Source organism: Bison bison, unplaced genomic scaffold (assembly GCF_000754665.1).
Source record: "Bison bison bison isolate TAMUID 2011002044 unplaced genomic scaffold, Bison_UMD1.0 scf7180017864461, whole genome shotgun sequence".
In the NCBI taxonomy this organism is placed as follows: Eukaryota; Metazoa; Chordata; class Mammalia; order Artiodactyla; family Bovidae; genus Bison; species Bison bison.
In genome coordinates, this window is record NW_011495023.1 from 12,772,589 (window position 1) to 12,793,175 (window position 20,587).

The window sequence follows — 20,587 nt, forward strand, 5'->3', positions numbered from 1 at the left end:
AAAAAGGTAAGACAATTCTCAAAGAGCTAATAAAGTACACTGAATTTCAAGAAGTGGCATGACTGGAGTAGCGCTTGGCAGAGCCCTTAGCATTTGGTGTCACTGAGGTTGCTGAAAGGTACTATGTATAGAAAGAAGGCAGAGAAGATGGATTGCAGTTTAAAGAGTTTTAAAAATGAAAATGGTCTTTTCCGAACATTTTTATTCTCCATATTACCTCTCAGGTTATAAAGGTAACTTTTATACAGTTGAGCCTTGCATAACATGGCTTTGAATTGCCAGGGTCCACTTACACACACACACACACGTATTGTTCAATCAATATATACATATATCATAAATATATTTCTCTGATGATTTTCCTAATAACCTTTCCTTTAGCTTACTTTAAGAATACAGTAATACATATATTTACTATATTTATTAATCCTTGATACAGTCCAGTTAGCTTATGGCCATCAAACATTATAAATGTGACTGGACCAAAAGACCAAGTGAGTAACTGTCCAATCTTACAGCTATTTCTAGAAAAAACAATTTGACTCAGCTGTGCTAACTTTAATAACGACCTTTTTCTTCCTTCCCATCTTAAGACTTCTTAGTAACCAAAATTATCCGAGTTCAAGTCTCTTTTGAGTATTAGAGCAATGTAAACAAAAAGATCTCCACTTGGTAATCAGTTGAGAATAAATACGGTAGTTACTATTATACCATTTATTGGACTGGTTCAACTGTCTCTGAATTTCTCCTCTTTAAGTTGGAATCACCAATTATGTCTACTAAGAAAGGGTAACATCCCAGCTCTAGGTGGTGAGATTGAGACATTATTTCACATGTGATTAATTTGCAAATGTTTATACATATTTCATACTTTCAAAGAAAATAAGCCAAACTAACTGAAAACAGAATAGTATCAAGTTCTAAAAACTGTGTATACCAATTTGTTTTGGGTTGCTTTTGCTGAATCCTTTCCTTAAATGTTTGTTAGCTAAAGCTTGTTCCCTGTCAGATACACTTTCAGAAAAAGGGAAAAAAAGAAATGTAGATCAAAGGTGATTTTTAATAACCTATATCTGATCAATATATTATGTATTTGATTAAAAGATGTGTCCACCTAACTAGACAGAGATCTTCCCATGGATAATAAAGATCCCAAATTTATAGAAGTTGTAGATGGAATGATGTACATTTTTAATGAAGACAATGGCCACGTGGGGCAGTTAAGAGTCCTCCCACCCTCCCCCCTCACTAAATAAATAACACTTTGTATGTATCTTACTATTCAGGATCGGAAACAAGGTCCAATGCTTTCATCACATCTTCTAGAAGTGAGTCAGGTATGAATCCATTATCTGAGAAAAAATATTACAGAAACAATTTAGATAGTTTACTTCAAGAAATGCTATTATTGCTTATCACAGACACCATGAAAAGTCAGGAAGAGGGATACAAACAGTTAAGGAATAGCATATTCAGTTTATTTTGGGCACAATGTCTATCAGGTTCTTTTTTTCTGTTAGTGTTCTTGAGCACATAGGCAAAGATTTATTTTCAAGGTTAGTTTTTAAAACAAAAATAACCACATGACTTCTACCTGAGAACACCAAGGAAACCTTAAAGCCAAATTACTTCTTAAACAGGCTTACAAATTTAAATGATGTAAGTTTTTTCTACTTAAGTTTATAACAACTATTTATTACTTAGGTATATTTTTCAATATTTATTGAAATGTAAACCTTTAAATTCCCTTTAACAAATCCAATTTAAATAATCCTTTACCAATAAATTCCTCTTGTTACAATGTTTTTTTAACTTTTTGAAAGGATTTTCATGATCGATTGCTATTTAGATCTCTAATAATATAAGATCAAGAAAAGATATCTCTTGACTTAAATCAACTTAATCAACTTAAAAGCCAAAGATTTAATAGGAAAAAAAAAAAAGTTGGGACGCAGAGTAGACTCAAATGTAGATGAAGACTAGTCAATAGAAAATACTCCTTTTCTGGGGCTCAATGAGGATGGGAAATGGCCCAAACTCAGATGACGCAATAGAGCATGACACACAAAAAAAGCTTGTAGGGCTGTCTGAAATCACAGTGCTTTTAAACAAGCAAGTTGTTGATTCCCTTAAATGTACAACACTCAAATTCCTCTACCCATTTACTCATTTCTGAAGACTGTCTTGGCTTCTGATCAGCTTCCAAAATGATACCCTTTTTCAGGGATTAGAATAATAAAAATAAAAATCTTGTCTTGGAAAATGAGGTGTCCACAAGCCCTGCTTCTGTCATCAAACCACAATATAAAGCATAGCTGCTCTTTCTGGATGTAGCATGTACTCTGTCTCTACCAGAAAGGAAATAAAGAAGTTATGATTTTTTAAATTATTTTCTTAAACCTCCTTAAGCACATGCTTATTCATATGAAGACTGGCCTTGACTAAAAGGCTGAGAATCATTTAGGATAATTAAAATTTTTCCTAAACATAGTTTTATAAAGTGGGGGTTTAGAATAATTCCAGTTTGTCAAGCTACCAATAATTTACAATATAGAGAATAAAGAACTTGTTTGAAGGCACCTGTGAAAATATTCCAGCTTTGTAAGCCTAACTTGAGTTCGAAAGGTAGAAAAAAATTATTCATTTTGCTTAGGTCACAGCTAAAAGCTTAGCATCTCCAAATGTAAAACAGGCTTTATCAGGTCACTGGCAGACAGAAACAGTTCTGTGTTTATGGGTTATCACATGTATCACTCGACACAGGCAGTGTGTATTACAATATTCTTCAGGAGCACTGAATGGCAGGCAGCCTAATCTGTTCTTACTGTAACTGAGACTCTGCTCCCATCCTCAAAAAAGCTAATTGGCTGTATAAGATACAAACAACAAGCAGGAAAACAACACAATGACCTCGTTAACTCAAACATGATTTACCTCAAAACGTAACCACTCCAATACTTTTTAAGCAGCCTATGAGATTTACAGCTTGTAAACACGGAGCACAGCAGTGACTATAAGCCAGTGACTATTTTTTTATACATACAGTACATCTATTTTTTTATACATACAGTATAACTAGAGACTGGAGAGCATTTTTTCAATACCTCACAGACTTTTAATATACCCAAGATCAGAAGAGGAGATTTGGAATTACCTTTTTAAAACACTGATTTTGAAGTTACTTTATTCTTTAGCAGTCATTCATATCAAGACAAGGTCTTTAGAAAAAAGCCTTAAGTCTAAGCAGATGAAACTCATGCCATCTAGGATTTAGTTGGTTGGTTCCACAAAGAATATGGAAATGGAGACACAATGGTAAGATAACCTCAATACCAACAGCAGAGGAAACCTGAGAGTCAATTTGTTGACTTCTCAAGCTATTCTTGCCTGGAAAATTCCATGTACAAAGGAGCCCAGTGGGCTATAGTCCATGGGCTACCATGCTGGTGGGTTGCAAAGAATCGGACACGACTGAGTGAGCACACACACGAGCGCGCACACACACACGCACGCGCACACACACACACACACCCTCCCCCAAGCAGGGCTAAGAAGCACACAAGAAAAAAGGAGAATGTGAATGCATCAGTAATATTTTTTTTTTTTTGCATCAGTAATTTAACCACATGAATATAAAACACACACACACACACACACACACACACCAAGCAGGGCTAAGATGCACACAAGAAAAAAGGAGAATGTGAATGCATCAGTAATATTTTTTTTTTTTTGCATCAGTAATTTAACCACATGAATATAAAACAGACTTGTGCAGGCGCCCCACCTCAGAAGAATGGGGAGGATGAGAGGGGGCACTGTGTGTGTGACAGTGAGCTCGTGAGCAGCTACAGAGCCAATATTCACATACAGTTAGGCTGTGTTTTAAGACATTTGAAAAGGAGGGGAAAAGCTATTTGTTTACAAATGTGAAAGAGTTTTGCTTTTTAAAAACAAGTAAACAGATGGTAAGAAGTGCCCAGCTCCTAGAGCGTGAGAGGAGGGACATAGCGCAGAGCAGTGCTGGGAAGGAGCGTGACAGTGGAGTGAGTTAACAACCTGCTTGGTATGATGAGAGTTCATGAGGGAGAAGAAGTCAGAGCTGGACGTGAAGGAAAAGGAAGCACCCACTGTGATTCCCACTGGGAAAACCTGGGGAAGACAAGGGGAACCTGGCAGGTCTCTCTTAGCAGAGGCCGCAGCTGACAGAGAGCTGCAGGAGAAGAGCTGTGTCAGGAGTTCAAGTGGGTGAGGGAGAGCTTGAGAGGAGGCAGGACCCAGCACTGGGACTGTAACATATTCAAACCTCTGTAGATGATAAGAGTAAAGTTTCTTAGGAACAGAGGAGAAAATCAAGAGCTAGTTATTGTTTATTGTTTAGTCGCCAAGTTGTGTCTGACTCTTTGTGACCCCAAGGACTGTAGCCCGCCAAGCTTGGAAATCCCATGGACAAGGCAAGAATACTGGAGTGGGTTGCCATTTCCTAGAAGAGATCTAATTGAGGAGACTGTAAACGCTGTTGGTCTTAGTCAAGAAAATAATAAATTATTTTTATTAAAGGTTGTATCATACTTTACCTATTATTATCATCAATCCTTTACTAACAAACAATTTAGTAGAACTCTTAGTGGAGAAAATATGTGACTCTGGCTCTGAGGCAAGGTCCAGGCATTTTTGTGGTTGCTTTTGCCCTGGTCTCCTGTCCCATGTCTCCCTGCTGCTTTGCTTCTCTGGCCCCTGGACAGCAGGGAAGACATAGCCCCAGGACCAGCACAGGGCTTGATATAAGAAGCTGCTCAATCACAGTTCTGACAATTATTCAAGCTAACCCTAACTTTACACTTACATAAACTGTTCTGTTCAGGCACCATGGTTCAACCAAAAAAAGCTTTGTGAACTGTACCTATGAAGTTTGGAAAGAAATGAGTAGTTGATTTCTGGCCTATCTTGCAAAACCACTTTACTTTATATGTGATGGGAAAGTTACAAACCAAACGTGGTGCAGAACACAGACAAGAGTACTATGGTGGGGGTGGGGAGCAAATTAGTAAGGTAGCTGATTAGTTTGTGACTAAAAATGAAGAATTTTCTTTTTGGAAAACTCAGCAGTGGCCACAGGACTGGAAAAGGTCAGTTTTCATTCCAATCCCAAAGAAAGGCAATGCCAAAGAATGCTCAAACTACCGCACAATTGCACTCATCTCATACGCTAGTAAAGTGATGCTTAAAATTCTCCAAGCCAGGCTTCAACAATACATGAACCATGAACTTCCAGATATTCAATCTGGTTTTAGAAAAGACAGAGGAACCAGAGATCAAATTGCCAACATCCGCTGGATCATAGAAAGAGTGTTCCAGAAAAACATCTATTTCTGCTTTATTGACTATGCCAAAGCCTTTGTGTGGATCACAATAAACTGTGGAAAATTCTGAAAGAGATGGGAATACCAGGCCACCTGATCTGCCTCTTGAGAAACCTATATGCATGTCAGGAAGCAACAGTTAGAACCAGACATGGAACAATAGACTGGTTCCAAATAGGAAAAGGAGTACGTCAAGGCTGTGTATTGTCACCCTGTTTATTTAACTTATATGCAGAGTACCTCATGAGAAATCCTGGACTGGAAGAAGCACAAGCTGGAATCGAGATTGCCGGGAGATATATCAATAACCTCAGATATGCAGATGACACCACCCTTATGGCAGAAAGTGAAGAGGAACTAAAAAGCCTCAAAGTGAAAGTGGAGAGTGAAAAAGCTGGCTTAAAGCTCAACATTCAGAAAACGAAGATTATGGTATATGGTCCCATCATCTCATGGGAAATAGATGGGGAAACAGTGGAAACAGTGTCAGACTTTATTTTGGGGGGCTCCAAAATACTGCAGATGGTGACTGCAGCCATGAAATTAAAAGACGCTTACTCCTTGGAAGGAAAGTTATGACCAACCTAGATGGCATATTCAAAAGCAGAGACGTTACTTTGCCCACAAAGGTTCGTCTAGTCAAGGCTATGGTTTTTCCTGTGGTCATGTATGGATGTGAGAGTTGGACCGTGAAGAAGGCTGAGTGCCAAAGAATTGATGCTTTTGAACTGTGGTGTTGGAGAAGATCCTTGAGAGTCCCTTGGACTGCAAGGAGATCCAACCAGTCCATTCTGAAGGAGATCAGCCCTGGGATTTCTTTGGAAGGTGAGTCTGAGTGAACTCCGGGAGTTGGTGATGGACAGGGAGGCCTGGCGTGCTGCGATTCATGGGGTCGCAAAAAGTCGGACACGACTGAGCGACTGATCTGATCTGATCTGATGATACATAAGAAAGCAGACTTATAGACTGAAAGGTAACTAAAGTTATATGGGTTACCAAGATTCCTAGAATTTGTGTGACTGAAAGAGTACATCTCCAAGAACAAAAAATCTCAAGACAGAAGAAAATGAATTTATAAAAATAACTGCATTCATCAGTTGATAAGGACTAATCCAACAACGTAGGTTCCTACATGGTAATTTACAAGGGAATAGAAGGCACAACTCAGTTTTAAGGTTATCCTGGAAAACTCAGTTAGTTGTGACCATCACCTAACTAAAGTACATAAATGCAAAGGTGATCAAAACCACCTAGTTAACAATGATACAGTGGACAACAGAGTGATATCTATCTATTTATGAACTTTTCAAAACAACCTTTGTTAGTGTGGTAGAGAAGCTAAGATCTGGCTCAAAAACAAATCATAAAGTTTGTTTTTCTTCTTCTGTATTTTCTTCCACAGTATTACACAGAAATATTCTGGGGAGTGATATCAGCAAGATGGAGGCTTGGAGACCCCAACTCATGTCTCCCACACAAAAACCCAACAAAACAACAAACTACAAACTGAAGAAAACAGTCTGAGGATAGCATTGGGCTATGAAGCAGAAGGAAAAACCCCATGGTGTTCCAAAATACATTGAGGATAGTGGTGTAGAAAAGTACACCACTTTTTAAGAAGTATCCCCCAGCCAAGAGCAGCCTGACACCAGGAGGGTTGCCCTGGGAGGAAGTTCACCACCTGGGGGAAAAGGAAAACCCATGCAGGCCTCCCCAGCAGTTGGGGCGGGGCACATGCAGCCCCTGCTGCAATGGTCTCCTACCGTCTTCATCAGTGCTGCTCTGGTATCTCCTCCCAGAAGGTCTACCCCCGGGTGCCCTGCCCTGTTTTTAGGTGCTCACCTAAAACAGCCACACAGATCAATGGAACAAATAGAGTCCAGACATAAACCTACACATAAATAGACAATTAACTTACAGCACAGGAGTTATGATATACAATGAATAAAGACCAGTCTCTTCAACAAGTGGTACTGTGAAAACTGGACCACTTGTCTTACACCACACACATAATTTGATCCACTTTGAGTTAAGACTTGACTGTAAGACCAGAAACCTTAAAACTTGTTAGAAAACACAGGTGGTAAGCTCCACGACACTCTTGGCATTGATTTTTTTGGATGTGACATCAAAAGCAAAAATAAACAAGTGGACTGTATCAAACTAAAAAGCTTCTGTGTAACAAAGGAAAATGAAAAGGCAACCTACTGAATGGGAGAATATATGTGCAAATCTCACATCTGATAAAGGGTTACTATACAAAATATGGGAAGAACTCACAGAACTCAATACAGAAACCTCAAACACTGTGATTAAAATAGAGGCAGAGGCTCTGAATGCACATTTTCCTATGAAGATATACTGATTATATACAACAGGTACATGAAACAGTACTCAACACCCACTAGTTGTCAGGGAAATGCAAATCAAAGTCACAATAAGAAATAGCAGGTGTTCGAGAGGATGTGGAGAAAAGGGAACCCCTGTGCACTGTTAGTGGGGATGTACAGCCACTATGGAGTACAGTATGGAGGTTTCTCAGAAAGTTAAAAAGAGAAAGAACTACCACATCTTCCAGCAATTCCACTTCTGGGTATTTATTTGAAGGAAGAGAAAACACTACTTGAGATGCATCTTCACGTTCAATGCAGCACTGTTTACAACCCAAGATACTGAAACACTCCAAATGTCCATCAGTGGATGAATGGATGAAGAAAATGTGGTATTATTATTCAGCCAATAAAAAAGGAAGGAACTCTTTCTATTTGCCTCAACATGGTTGGAACTTGAGGGCATTATGCTAAAGTGAAGTAAATCAGACAAAGACAAATACCATATTATCCCAATTATATGTGGAATCTAAACAAGACTGAGCTCACAGATACAGGAACAGATTGGTGGTTGCTAGAGGCAAGGGGTGGGGGAGTAGGTGAAAGGAGTAAAAGATGTCAGAGGTACAACCTTTCAGTTATGAGTCATGGGATGTGATGTACAGCATGGTGACTAGAATTAATCATACTGTACTGCTTATTTGAAAACTCCTAAGAAAGTTTAATTCAGAAGTAGTATTTTTCCCTGTTTAACACCATCAGAAGTCAAGATTCAAGTAACCATACTTAAGTACCATGTGAAACAAAACCCTTCCTTGTGAGAATATGATGATCACTTTTTTTGGTTCTCATTTCCACTGTTTCTTATTTAAAACTTTCAACTAGTCCAAGATAGATTTCATTCAGTAATCCAACAACTCTTTAAAAATAAAACTCAGGAAAGGATCAATGTATTTCAAATATATAAAGATATAAAACAATGTTAATAAAAAATAAAATCTTTTACCTTCCGGATCATAAGTTTGAAAAACTCTTCTGGCTTGTTCTGAAGGAGCCTCAGGGGCAACTAAAGCCATATCCTGAAAACATAAAAAAACATGCTATCAACAAGCTGCAATATCATGACATTAAAAACAAAATAAATACAAGGCTAGAGAAATGAAGACATTTGGAATCAAAATACTGTGAGTTCTGTTAATATTTGTATCATAGCTGTATGACTCTCTGGGCCTTAACTTTACCTCTGAAAAATGGCAATACTTCACAGAGAACTGTTGTAAGAATGACATATAAAGTTTTATATAACTCTTGAAAAAGTCTAATATTGCATAAGTAATTACTATAAAACTGAATCTCTAAAAATTAATGACATTTTTTGTTGTATAGTAATAGCCAATGAAAAATAACAAAATATACTCTAGTTTTCAAATATCTAAAAATTAAATCCAGAGATATGACAACAATTACATAAGAATTCATTTCAAATTTTTTACTTTAGAAAGCATGTTATATCAATGACCTAGGGACAGATCAATAACAACTTCAGCATGTTCAGAATTTTAACTTTTATTAAAGGAAATATCCAAAAGGCAGGTTTTTTCCCCCCTATAAAACTTATTCTCTATCATGATGAATTTCTTTAAAAGTAAGCCACAACTTACCAAAAATAAGCATAAAGTTCAATGTTATCCTGGACTCTTCACAAAGCTTTACTCCACATATTTTAACCATTATGAAATTCTACACTTAACCAACATGAAACTAGAATATAGGCTCTAGTTGTTTTCCTCTATTCATATATCTGGTCCAAGCATCTGCCTATAATTATGCTCATTCAGACAAACCTTATCAGAGAGCAAGTTTCCCAAGCTTCTCTTTTTATCATCTTGATTCCTTTTTGAGGAGTAGGTATAAAGGGAACATATCTCAACATGACAAATGCTATTTATGACAAATCCTCAGCCAACATAAAACTCAATGGTGAAAAGCTGAAAGCTTTCCCACTAAAATCTGAAACAAGACCAGGATGTCCACTCTCAGCTCTTCTAATCAACATAGTATTGAAAGTCCTAGCCACAGCAATTGAACAAGAAAAATAAAGGGATTCAAAATAAAAGGGAAGTAAAATTTTCATTATATGCAGATGACATATATGTAGAAAATCCTAAAGATTTCATATAAAAACTTCTAGAACTGATAAATAACCAACAATATAGCAGGATACAAAATTAATATACAGAAATCTGTTACAGTTCTTTACACTAACAATGAAATATCAAAAAGTATAAAAAAAATCCCTTTTAAAATCGCATCAAAAGTAATAAAATACTTAGGAATGAACCTGGCCAAAGAAGTGAAAGACTCATATGGTGAGAACTATAAAACACTGATGAAGGAATTTGGAAATGACTTAATGAGACAGAAAGACATCCCATGCTCCTGGGTTGAAAGAATTATTATTAAAATCTCTGTATTACCCAAAGCAATCTACAGATTTAAAGCAATCCCTATCAAATTACCTATGACATTTTTTTACAGAACTAGAACAAAGAATCCTAAAATGTATACGGAACCATTAAGACCAGAACTGCCAAAGCAATCCTGAGAAAAAAGAACAAAGCTGGAGACATAACCCTCCCAGACTTCAGACAATACTACACAGCTACAGTAATCAAAATAGCATGGTACTGGTACAAAAACAGACATATGGATCAGTGGAACAGAGTCCAGAAATAAACCCACACACTTGATTTACAGCCACATATAAATCAGTGAACTTAGAATACTCACCTCAATACCTCACACAAACTCAAAATGGCTTAATGACTTAAATATAAAACATGACACCATAAAACTCCTAGAAGAGATCATAGGCAAAACACTCTGACATAAATTGTAGCAATGTTTTCTTTGGTCAGTCTCCCAAGGCAATAGAAATAAAAGTAAAAATAAACAAATGGGACCTAATCAAACTCTTAAGTTTTTGCACAGCAAAGGAAACCATAAACAAAGTAAAAAGACATCCTGAAGAATGGGAGAAAATATTTGCAAATGATGCAATTGACAACGGCTTAATTTCCAAAATATCCAAATACCTCATACAATTCAAAAAATAAATAAATCAAAACTACAATGAGGTATCACCTCACAAAGGTCAGAATGGCCACATCATTAAAAAGTCTACAAATAACAAATGCTAGAGAGGGTGCACAGAAAAGGGAACGGTTGTACACGGTTGGTGGGAATGTACATTGGTACAGCCACTATGGAGAACAGTATGGAGATTCTTTTAAAAGCTAAACATAGAACTACCATATGATTTAGCAATCCCATTCGTGGGCAGATATCTGGAGAAAACCATGGTTCAAAAGGATAAATGCACCCCTGTGTTCACAGCAGCACTATCTGAATAGCTAAGACATGAAAGAAATAAAGATGTGGTATACACACACACGGATATTACTCAGCCACAAAAAAGAATAAAATCAAGCCATGTGTAGCAACACAGACTGACCTAGAGATTATCATACTAAGTGAAATACACCAGAAAGTCAAATACTGTATGATATCAATTACATGTGCAATCTAAAATATAAAAAAATGAACTTATTTATAAAATGGAAACAGACTCACACAGAAAACAAACCTATGATTACCAAAGCAGGGAGGGGATGGAGGAGGGATAAATTAGGAGTATGGGATTAGTACATACAAATAACTATATATAAAATAGCTAATAAACATGGTCTACTGTACAGCACAGGGAACTATATACAGTATCCTGTAACAAACCACAATGGAAGAGAATATGAAAAAGAGTATATATATTTGTATAACTGAATCACTTTGCTGTACAGCAGAAATACAACACTGTAAATCAACTATTCTTCAATTTTTAAAAAAGTGGGATATAAATGTTAAATAGAATTTAAGTTGCTATTTCTCCATGGAAACAAATTTTAAAGAAATGCACTAAATAACTTTTGTCCTAATCATCTTGCCCTTATCTCAAAGATGAAGGAATAAACTCTTCAGGGTCAGTTAGAGTAGTTCTCACCTGACCATGTCTGAGCACCTTAATAGTATGTTCCATTCAATGGGGAGTAGGTATCAAATGGGTATGGGGGTCAAAACAAGGCAATATATACAAGCCCCTACACAGTTTTAATGTATTAAATGATAAAATAATTTTTAAAAATCTGTTACTTTATAATATAGATCTGGTAATGTACAATTATTTCCCTTTTACCATCCCTTGATACCAACTTTTAGGGTCTCCTTTTCCTGCATTTTCAGTATCATTTTATAGATAATACACATGTCAAGGGCCATGCTTTCATCTGGCTGAACTTTCAATGCCTTTCTGATTTTATGATCCAGTCCTTTGCTGCTGGATACTTGGATTGTGTGTAACATTTTACCATAACCACTGCTGTACCAAATACACTGGAACATGTGATTTCATACGTGAACAGTCATATCTATAGGACACGAACAGTTGTATCTGTAGGACACAGTTCCAGAGCAGGATCATTGAGCCATAGGAAAAAGGCACTGTAGTTTGGTACTACAGATACTACCCGATTCTTGGGTTAAATTCATTTAACCTAGTCTGAACAGTATTTCTTAAAATGCTTTCCTTTCTCTAATACATCACCAGTACAGCCTTAGTTCTACAATCACCTTTGTATCAAGGCCAGGATTGTAGTGTGGGTTCTCAGATTTAGGGAGCGTTTAATAGCATTGAGACTATTGTTATTATTATTACTTAGCTTCCTTTACCACTCCCAAACCTTAACTGCAAACGTTTCTACATGTAGAAACTGTTTCCAACTCTCCTTTCTTTTTCAATTGTCCCCTTGAGAACACATGTTGGAATCTGTGGAGGAGCAAAGTCACTGAAACGCTGGTGGAGGCAAAGGTATACAGCTGTAGATGAGCTCTTATGCAAAGGGGAGGGTTTGGAAGCACAAGATGAAGATAAAGTCATTCTTCCTACTCACCACCTGTTGCATTTCAACCTTTGTTTCTAGTAAGTGATGAGGCAGAGCTCGAAATGAGTTTTAACACATTATTTCAAAATTTCTGAATATTAATTAAAACTGTGATCTAAGTAGAAGGAACGGGCATAATGTTTTTCTTGGTAAAAAACAAACAAAAAGAATCTTTTGCGGGGAAGAGGTGGCAGAGAATATAAATGAAGCATCTTTTAAATCTTCCTACAAAGTGAAGTTTTGGGAAATTGCCACCGTTTATAAAGTTTGGGGAATAAGGAAGATTCCAGTTCTAGCCAGAGGAAAAGGTTGGCATCAAATTCTCTGACATTAAAGATTTCAGAAAATAAGGGAATATGAAAAGAATTTATTAACTACCTGATGTCTCATCTTTAAGTTTCAAGTGCTACAAATAAATAAATACTATGCTTATGTAAAAAAAAAGAAAATTAAAATAGACTAACAAAAACATTCACTACTGATCTCTTGCCTCCGGTTATAAACATATAAACAATTTAGGCTTCAGAAAACGTGTACTTAATTCTTGTTCAAACAGTGATGGCCTAATATAGAAATATCAGATGAAGCCTGGGCAAAGTCCTGGTGTACTCTGGTTTAACAAGTGTTCATTTGGAGTGAGGGTTGGCAAATTTTTTCTGTGATGGGCCAGACCGTAAATATTTTAGGCTTCACAGGCCATAAGGTAGCAAAATAAGACAATGCATAACAGCAAGATAATATAATACATAAACAAGAGCACCTGGTTGTGTTCCAATAAATATTTCACAAAATAGGTGTAGGGCTTGACTTAGCCTGTGAGCCATAGTTTACCGACCCATGATTTAGAGAATATATTTTTCCCCCTCAATGCTCTAAGATGTAGTAAACATGCCTTCTTTTGACATATCTGGGGATATAATGATGTCTTAATCACCTTAATAAATTTTACAAAGAAGGTACTTTGGCTCTCATGTGAAACAGAAAAGAGGGTAGGAAATTCTCACTAGCCGGAATGGAATCATCAAAGGCAGAAATCATGTGAACGAGCACAGCCCAGGGAAACTGAAAGAGCTGAACAGGATGGAGAACTGTGAGAGACAGGGAGTGGTTAGGCAGGGGAATCCGCTCTGATGGAAGAATACACATGCAGTTTGGAGGAGATGGTTAAAAACCCAAGTGGAGCACTGGCTGTCTTAACACTATGCCACCCAGTGGGTGCCAGTTGTAGGCCTCTCACAGGCCAGCAGAAGAAGGCGATGAGGACTAAAGGAGATCAAAGCTGGAGAGTCTGCCAGGCAAAATATGGTAACACGTGAAAGGAGATTATAGCAAAGATGTCAGGATGGAGTATTTCCAAAAAGGAATTTAGAGAACTTCTTGTTTGACGTTTAAAAGTTAAAACAAGTATCTCAAAACACTATGAGGAGACAACGAAAAACCCTCAGAAGTAAACTACCAAAACAGAAATTCCTTTTTCCTCTTAAAATACAACCCAGTGGTAGTGGTCGGGTTCCATATAATAAAACCATCAACTATAACTGTCATTACTAGTGAAGCAAACTGTGTCTTGAATAATTAAGAGAAAAAAAATCTTGTTTTGCTCCTTTGGTTTCAGTAATATACTAATAGCTAATCTGCCATACTCCTTAGGAATTAATTGTTCTTAACTCATATCACTGATTTTAAGATGTGTTTGTATTACAGAGGGGAAAAGAAAAACACGAAGTCCCCCTACCAAAACCACAAAAGATTACAATAAATTCTAAGGCAAACATTCCAAAAGTTTTCATCCATAAATTAAAAACAGTCTTCTAAATTGATTGTTGGCTTGCTTATTTTGAGTGTTTACAATGCTTTTTAGATTACTGTAGAAAAAGATCTCTTAGTTAAAGCTTGTTTAAATTTATGTTTAAATGTTTATACATGAAATCAGGACAAGTTACAAAACCACCTTCTATTCCCATTAAAGTGCTTCATGCTGAACTCCAAACTTGTAACTTTCTAATTTGGTTTAAAATTACAAATTCCAACACTCATTTTTACCAATTTATTTAACTTCAACACTTCTAAACAAGGTTCCCTGTGTAAGACCTGGAGTAGGATGGCCCATGTAGTAATTTTGGCGATATCGTAATATTACATCTATTTCATATCTGCACAGCAAGTTTGAACAGCAAGTGTAGAATTTCATTAATTGAGAATGGGTCCTTTTCAACCTTAAGACAAGATATTTTAGTGAGATATAACTGCCAAATTTTTTTCATTGCACATAAAGGAAATGATTTAATTAGAAAGGATAATATAAAATAGAACTCTTATGTAAAAACTGTATAAATGTGAAGAACAATATGAAGAGGATCCTACCCTTAGATTTTCTATATCTAAGACTTAAATGTGGCAATAGTTTTTAGACTACATATTTAACATATTTTCCCCATATAACTACCTACATACCCATAATGTTTTGAATACCTGTCAAGCCTATGAGATAAAGACATCACAATCTAATGGAAGAAAGAAAAATATGTTCTGTGAATTTTATTAAAATTCTCTTAAAATTACTTTCTAAAATAAAATTCAAACTCACATATCCCCCATCCTCAAAAAACTACCGAGTTGCAAATAAATAGATTCCAATGATGTAATTCCAAATTATCTAAAGCAGCAAGGACAACTGTGAGCATTTTTTTTTCTTCCCCAGTTGCAGTACTTAGGAGAAAATTTCAGTGTATACTGCATCCAAAACTCTTTAAGGTACTCCCACAAAAGAATCTAAACCTGGGAGTCAAATATTTTAATTAGCAATACTTTTAAATTCTGATTTATCATCAACATTAATTTTATTTTAAAAGTAGTATTCTACACTAGTTAAATATAATCGGATGCTTTAATCACAGGAATGTTATAGCAAACACCTCCTTCTCAGCCAATTTACTGGTCAACAGAGACTGCTAAACAATATAGCTTTTAAAGTTATCTGGCTTCATCTACCTTTCCTTAACTGGCAAAGTACTATAAGAGAAGATGAAAAAAAAAAACCAAAACAAAACCCTGAGGTGTAATGGGACTATCCAATATCCTAGAGTCATGAAATGAATATCTCTTTTTCGTGTAGCTCTGTCTATCCACCATAAACCTTTTAAAATGTTGTAACATTAGCTATGCTTCTAAAATACCTACGGAAATATAAGGAAGGCCCGTGTTCAGTGTGTTAGCTAGATGTTAATATGTAGCTCATTACCAGAAAGGTCTTTAAAGCTTATTTATTATACCTTTCATCATTATCAAGAGCAATCTGTTGTCATGAGTAATCAAAGAACCCCTGAGAACCTTATCTATTTTCAGGAATGATCATGCACATATAAATTACATTCTAGCTTGCAGACAACATTTTATAGTGCTATGAGGAGTCTTTCCACACACACACACACACAAAGCTAACTGGGATATAATTACTCTTTAGACTTTAAGTAAAATTTTGCTTTAAAAATCACTTTATTATATGTTCCATATTGACTTTGCTCATTAACTACTTAAGGAAAATACTTTGGGAACCACTAAGAAATAAGATTTTAAATCAGTTATCAAATGCTCTCAAGTAGGGAATTCCCTGGTGCTCCAGTGTTTAAGAAACCGCATTCCAATGAAGAGGACTCAGATTCAATCCCTGGTCAGGGAACTAAGATCCCATATGCGGCAGAGCAACTACTGAGCCCATACACTGCACAATGACAACAAAAGATCCTGCCTGCCACAACCAAGACCCAAGGCAGCCCAGTAAATAAATAAATATACATTTTTTAATGCTCTTTAAAGTAGGTAGGACAGTGGCCTTTTTTCTTACTCTTCCATGATTGCTCGAATATGCAGCAGTCCCAGTTACCCCACAACAGCTCACTGCTGTGTGCTGACCTGTGCTGTGTCAGCGAAGTCAGAGTAGAAAATAACACAAGCAAAGCCTTTCAAGATTCTTTCTGCACAGAAACATAAACTCTAAATGTGTAAACAAGACCAGGCAATGGAAGGAAAGTCTTCAATATGATGCGCTGAAATCCTTATGATGATTCATATTAACACCGGTTGGATTCTTTTCCTCCCTATCGCTATGACTGGACCACTCACTGCAGGGATCCCTCTAGCCTTCTCCACTGCTTTATGCCAAAGAATTCATCCCTCAGGCCTAAGGTGTCCTGCTCTCCTGGACATCTAGAATAACTTTCTCTCTTGTTTACTCTGAAGAACTGGGCCAAGAAAAGCTCTTTGCCCCTTTAACCACTGTATGTCATGAAGAAAACCGTGAACACGAGCTGTTACTCTCTAGGCACATGGATACCTACAAAATTCAAGAAAAATGATTATCTGGCTTTTTTTTAAATGGTAGATGTTCATATTATAACAAAAATCAATCTGATGGTCAAAAATTCCTCATTTCTAGGCTAAGACTCTTTATATCCTTTAAACAAACTGAAACTCTGTGACATTACCTGGCCCCACAGTAGCCCAGGGTGATAGACAGTGCAGTTGATGTCAATTCCTTGCACTTTCCTGTGAGTATAATCACTGCTTGTTGTCATGGGCTCTGTAGTACCTCTCTGTGGCAGGGGTCTACTCCTGAGCCCCACTGCCATCACGGTTTGGTTAGGTGCCATTGCTGGCCAAAGAAACAGAAGCAGAAGTGACATCCTGCCAGCTCCTGGAAGAAGCTGTGAGGGCCACCTGTGGCTGTGCCAGGAGAACTGCAAAGTCCTCACAGCAGGAGGCAGGCACCTGCGGGACACGTGCGGCCACCCTGCAAATTAAGAGAAGCTTCGGGGCGTGTGTCCGGGGAGAAGGTTAGAGTGTGCCTCAGCACAGCAAAAAGAGGGGACACTGGCCGCAGAGTTTAAACATAATAAAATGGACTTGGTCAAATTGCTCTTTATCCTTGTCATATGCAGGCAGTTCTAGACAATTTCAGTGGCCAAATGCCTGCTCTGGCCTGGGGTGACTGTTCTCACTGCCCCACCCCACCCGTCTTGAATACTGCTGTGTGAACTGTTCAAACTTTAGGATTGGTTGTGACTTCAGGAAGCTGGCAAAAGGAATTAAACCCTAACATTCTAGCTGAGGTTTTAGTTTATGTCACATGTATAATATCTGCTCGTCCTGTTCATCCTTGACTTGCTTCTTCCTCTTCTATTCCTCCGTGCTACCCATGGACGTGAATTTTAACCACATAAGCTGCACAGAAGGAATCTCCATACACATATATACACTTCCTATGTTTCCTGTGAAAACAGAAGCCTAGAAAGATGACTGAAACTATAGTCCACACAACACTACACTGGTCATTTAAACTTCGTAGTCCTGGATTAGTATAAGTGCAAAGTAAGGGACATCCCTGACCCTAGATCCTCCCACAGCCTCCTTCCTTTTCTACTATTTTAAACAAGGTTTAACTGTGAAAAATACTGACAGTACTCAACTTCTAATACTCTGTAAGTTTCATCACAGCTTCAGAGAGAAAGTTCTTAAGAAGGTTTTCCACTTCCATGAACAGGCATGGTTAGCCTTTCATATCAAGATAAGCATGCACAGCTTATCAAGATAAGCAAAGTACAGTGAGATGTCAGAGGAGAAATGATTATACCAGTTGGTGCTGTATCTAATCCCAATTTTTGCTTCCATCTTATCTCTTAGCACAATGAATATAGTTCAGCCATCATGAACCGACTATTATTCTCCAAATACAGCACAGAGCTTCACATCCCACATCTCTTTCTGCTTCCTCTTTTCCCAAGCCTAGAGTGCATTCCTCATTTCGTCTCAGTCTAATATACATTGCTGCTGCCAAGTCGCTTCAGTCATGTCTGACTCTGTGCGACCCCAGAGACAACAGCCCACCAGGCTCCCCTGTCTCTGGGATTCTCCAGGAAAGAACACTGGAGGGGGTTGCCGTTTCCATTACATCCTTTAATTCCAGTGCCATCTCCTCTGCACACACCTCTCCCCTCTTTCAGTCTCTAGTTCACCCTAGTATCATAATTTGCTTTCCTAAGGGACAGAAGTATTTAAAAGCTCAGTGAACAGAATTCAGGCTTTAGCCAGGAGGTGTTATTTCTCACTGGTCCCAGACTCTAAAATGTAGATGAAACCAGTACTTATTTCACAGGGTTGCACCGAGGCCTGAATGAGGAGTGCACACAAGATGCTGACCATATAGTTCCCTGGGGTCGCAAAGAGGCAACATGACTGAGCCAACTTCAATTTCACTTTCATCATACATTAAATATATGCTATAAGGCCTTTTCTGCAACCCACTCTATTTGCCACAATTATTTTCATCAATTCTAGACGGACAGGTAGAGGTATGGACTTATCAATGCTGATTCTAAACAAAAACTCATAGACTTTACTCAGAATGCCTGTAGGCATATATCAGCAATACCGTATCTTGTATGGACAATGATCTGGGTTCTAATGTAACAAAAAGCTACAAGACACAAATTCAGATGGAAAGAGTTTACTAGTTTCAGTACACTGCATGATATCATGGACATGACTGAGACAATTAATAGAAAAAAATTCATAAATAAAAAAATATGACAATTATGATTTAAACTACAAACAGTAATATTTTAGCTCTTAAATCCATTTTCCTTTCTGAGGCAAATAAGGCATGAAATTTAAACAAATGCACAAAACTCTAAAATTTACTTAGGATAAATGGATGGGATGACTAAACTGTATTAATACATAGGAAAACCATATTACAAAATGCCCAACTATGAATCTAATTATATTCCAAGTTCTAAGACTTTTATCAGTAATGAAAGATACATAGAAGTTAATTTTCTTTATGATAAAATCTATAAAGCATCATTTTGCTTCTTTTCCTTAAAACTGTGTTAACACACGTACAGGAATATATTCATGATAAAGTAGAATGGTTCAACTTTTGAACGCCCTAAAAAAAGTTCTAACATGTAACTGCAGTAGTCCTGCTAATGTTACACCAAAGAGTAAGAACACAAAAAGAGCATGCTCTGTATAAAGAATTCTATCTTAATTCCCAGTAACAGATACCTCTGTAAAAAGAGTCAGCTCATGCAGGAACAATTCAATGTTTTGTTTCTCTTTTGCATTAAATTCAGTTTCTCCATATACTTTGCATTTAAACAGAGATGTGTTTTCATGTGTACTTATCTAAAGGGAAACCTGTTTTATCATAGGAAAGGTCAAAGGCAACACTCTACACAGTATACAAGGAGTCCTTTTATAACCATAAAAGAGAGCAAAAAGGAATGTAAAACTCATCTTCCTGGCTTCAAAAGAAAGTTGGAAATGGATTATCAAGGAAATTAGTCACTGATCTTCTGAAGATGAAGCTAGATGTCACAGGTAGGTTCCAACTATTTTTATGTTGAGTCAGCAGCTTCCATCCCAGAGATTTAAATGCACAATGAAAACAAAACCACTAAATTTATTTGTCTATCCTTTTATAGATATAATTCTAATACTATTAAAGTATCATATTGTCAAATTTAGAGCATCATCTTGAATCCGCATTGAAAATTAGCTCCATAATTAGTTCCAATTCAAGAAGAAAATATGAAAGTGAGCCAAATAATTTTAATCTGAGACCACCAAATGTAAAAAAGGAAGTTAATGAGTCAAAGGGAAAACTGATAATTAAAGAGAAGAAAAAACAAGAAAGTTCCAGAAAAACATCTATTTCTGCTGTACTGACTATGCCAAAGCCTTTGACTGTGTGGATCACAATAAACCGTGGAAAATTCTGAAAGAGATGGGAATACCAGACCACCTGACCTGCCTCTTCAGAAACCTGTATGCAGGTCAGGAAGCAACAGTTAGAACTGGACATGGAACAACAGACTGGTTCCAAATAGGAAAAAGAGTT

The 20,587-nt window shown here is 37.0% G+C and overlaps 1 protein-coding gene across 1 annotated transcript in view; it reads right to left on the minus strand.

Moving 5' to 3' along the window:
• Positions 1-20,587, minus strand: part of FAM188A (family with sequence similarity 188, member A) — an 80,125-nt gene that overhangs the window by 6,214 nt on the left and 53,324 nt on the right. Inside the window, exons 11-12 of the mRNA XM_010859969.1 lie at positions 8,700-8,772; positions 1,280-1,352 (exon numbers count right to left, since the gene is read on the minus strand). Of these exons, the coding sequence (XP_010858271.1) occupies positions 1,280-1,352; positions 8,700-8,772 (146 nt within the window). The remainder of the gene's footprint in view (positions 1-1,279; positions 1,353-8,699; positions 8,773-20,587) is intronic.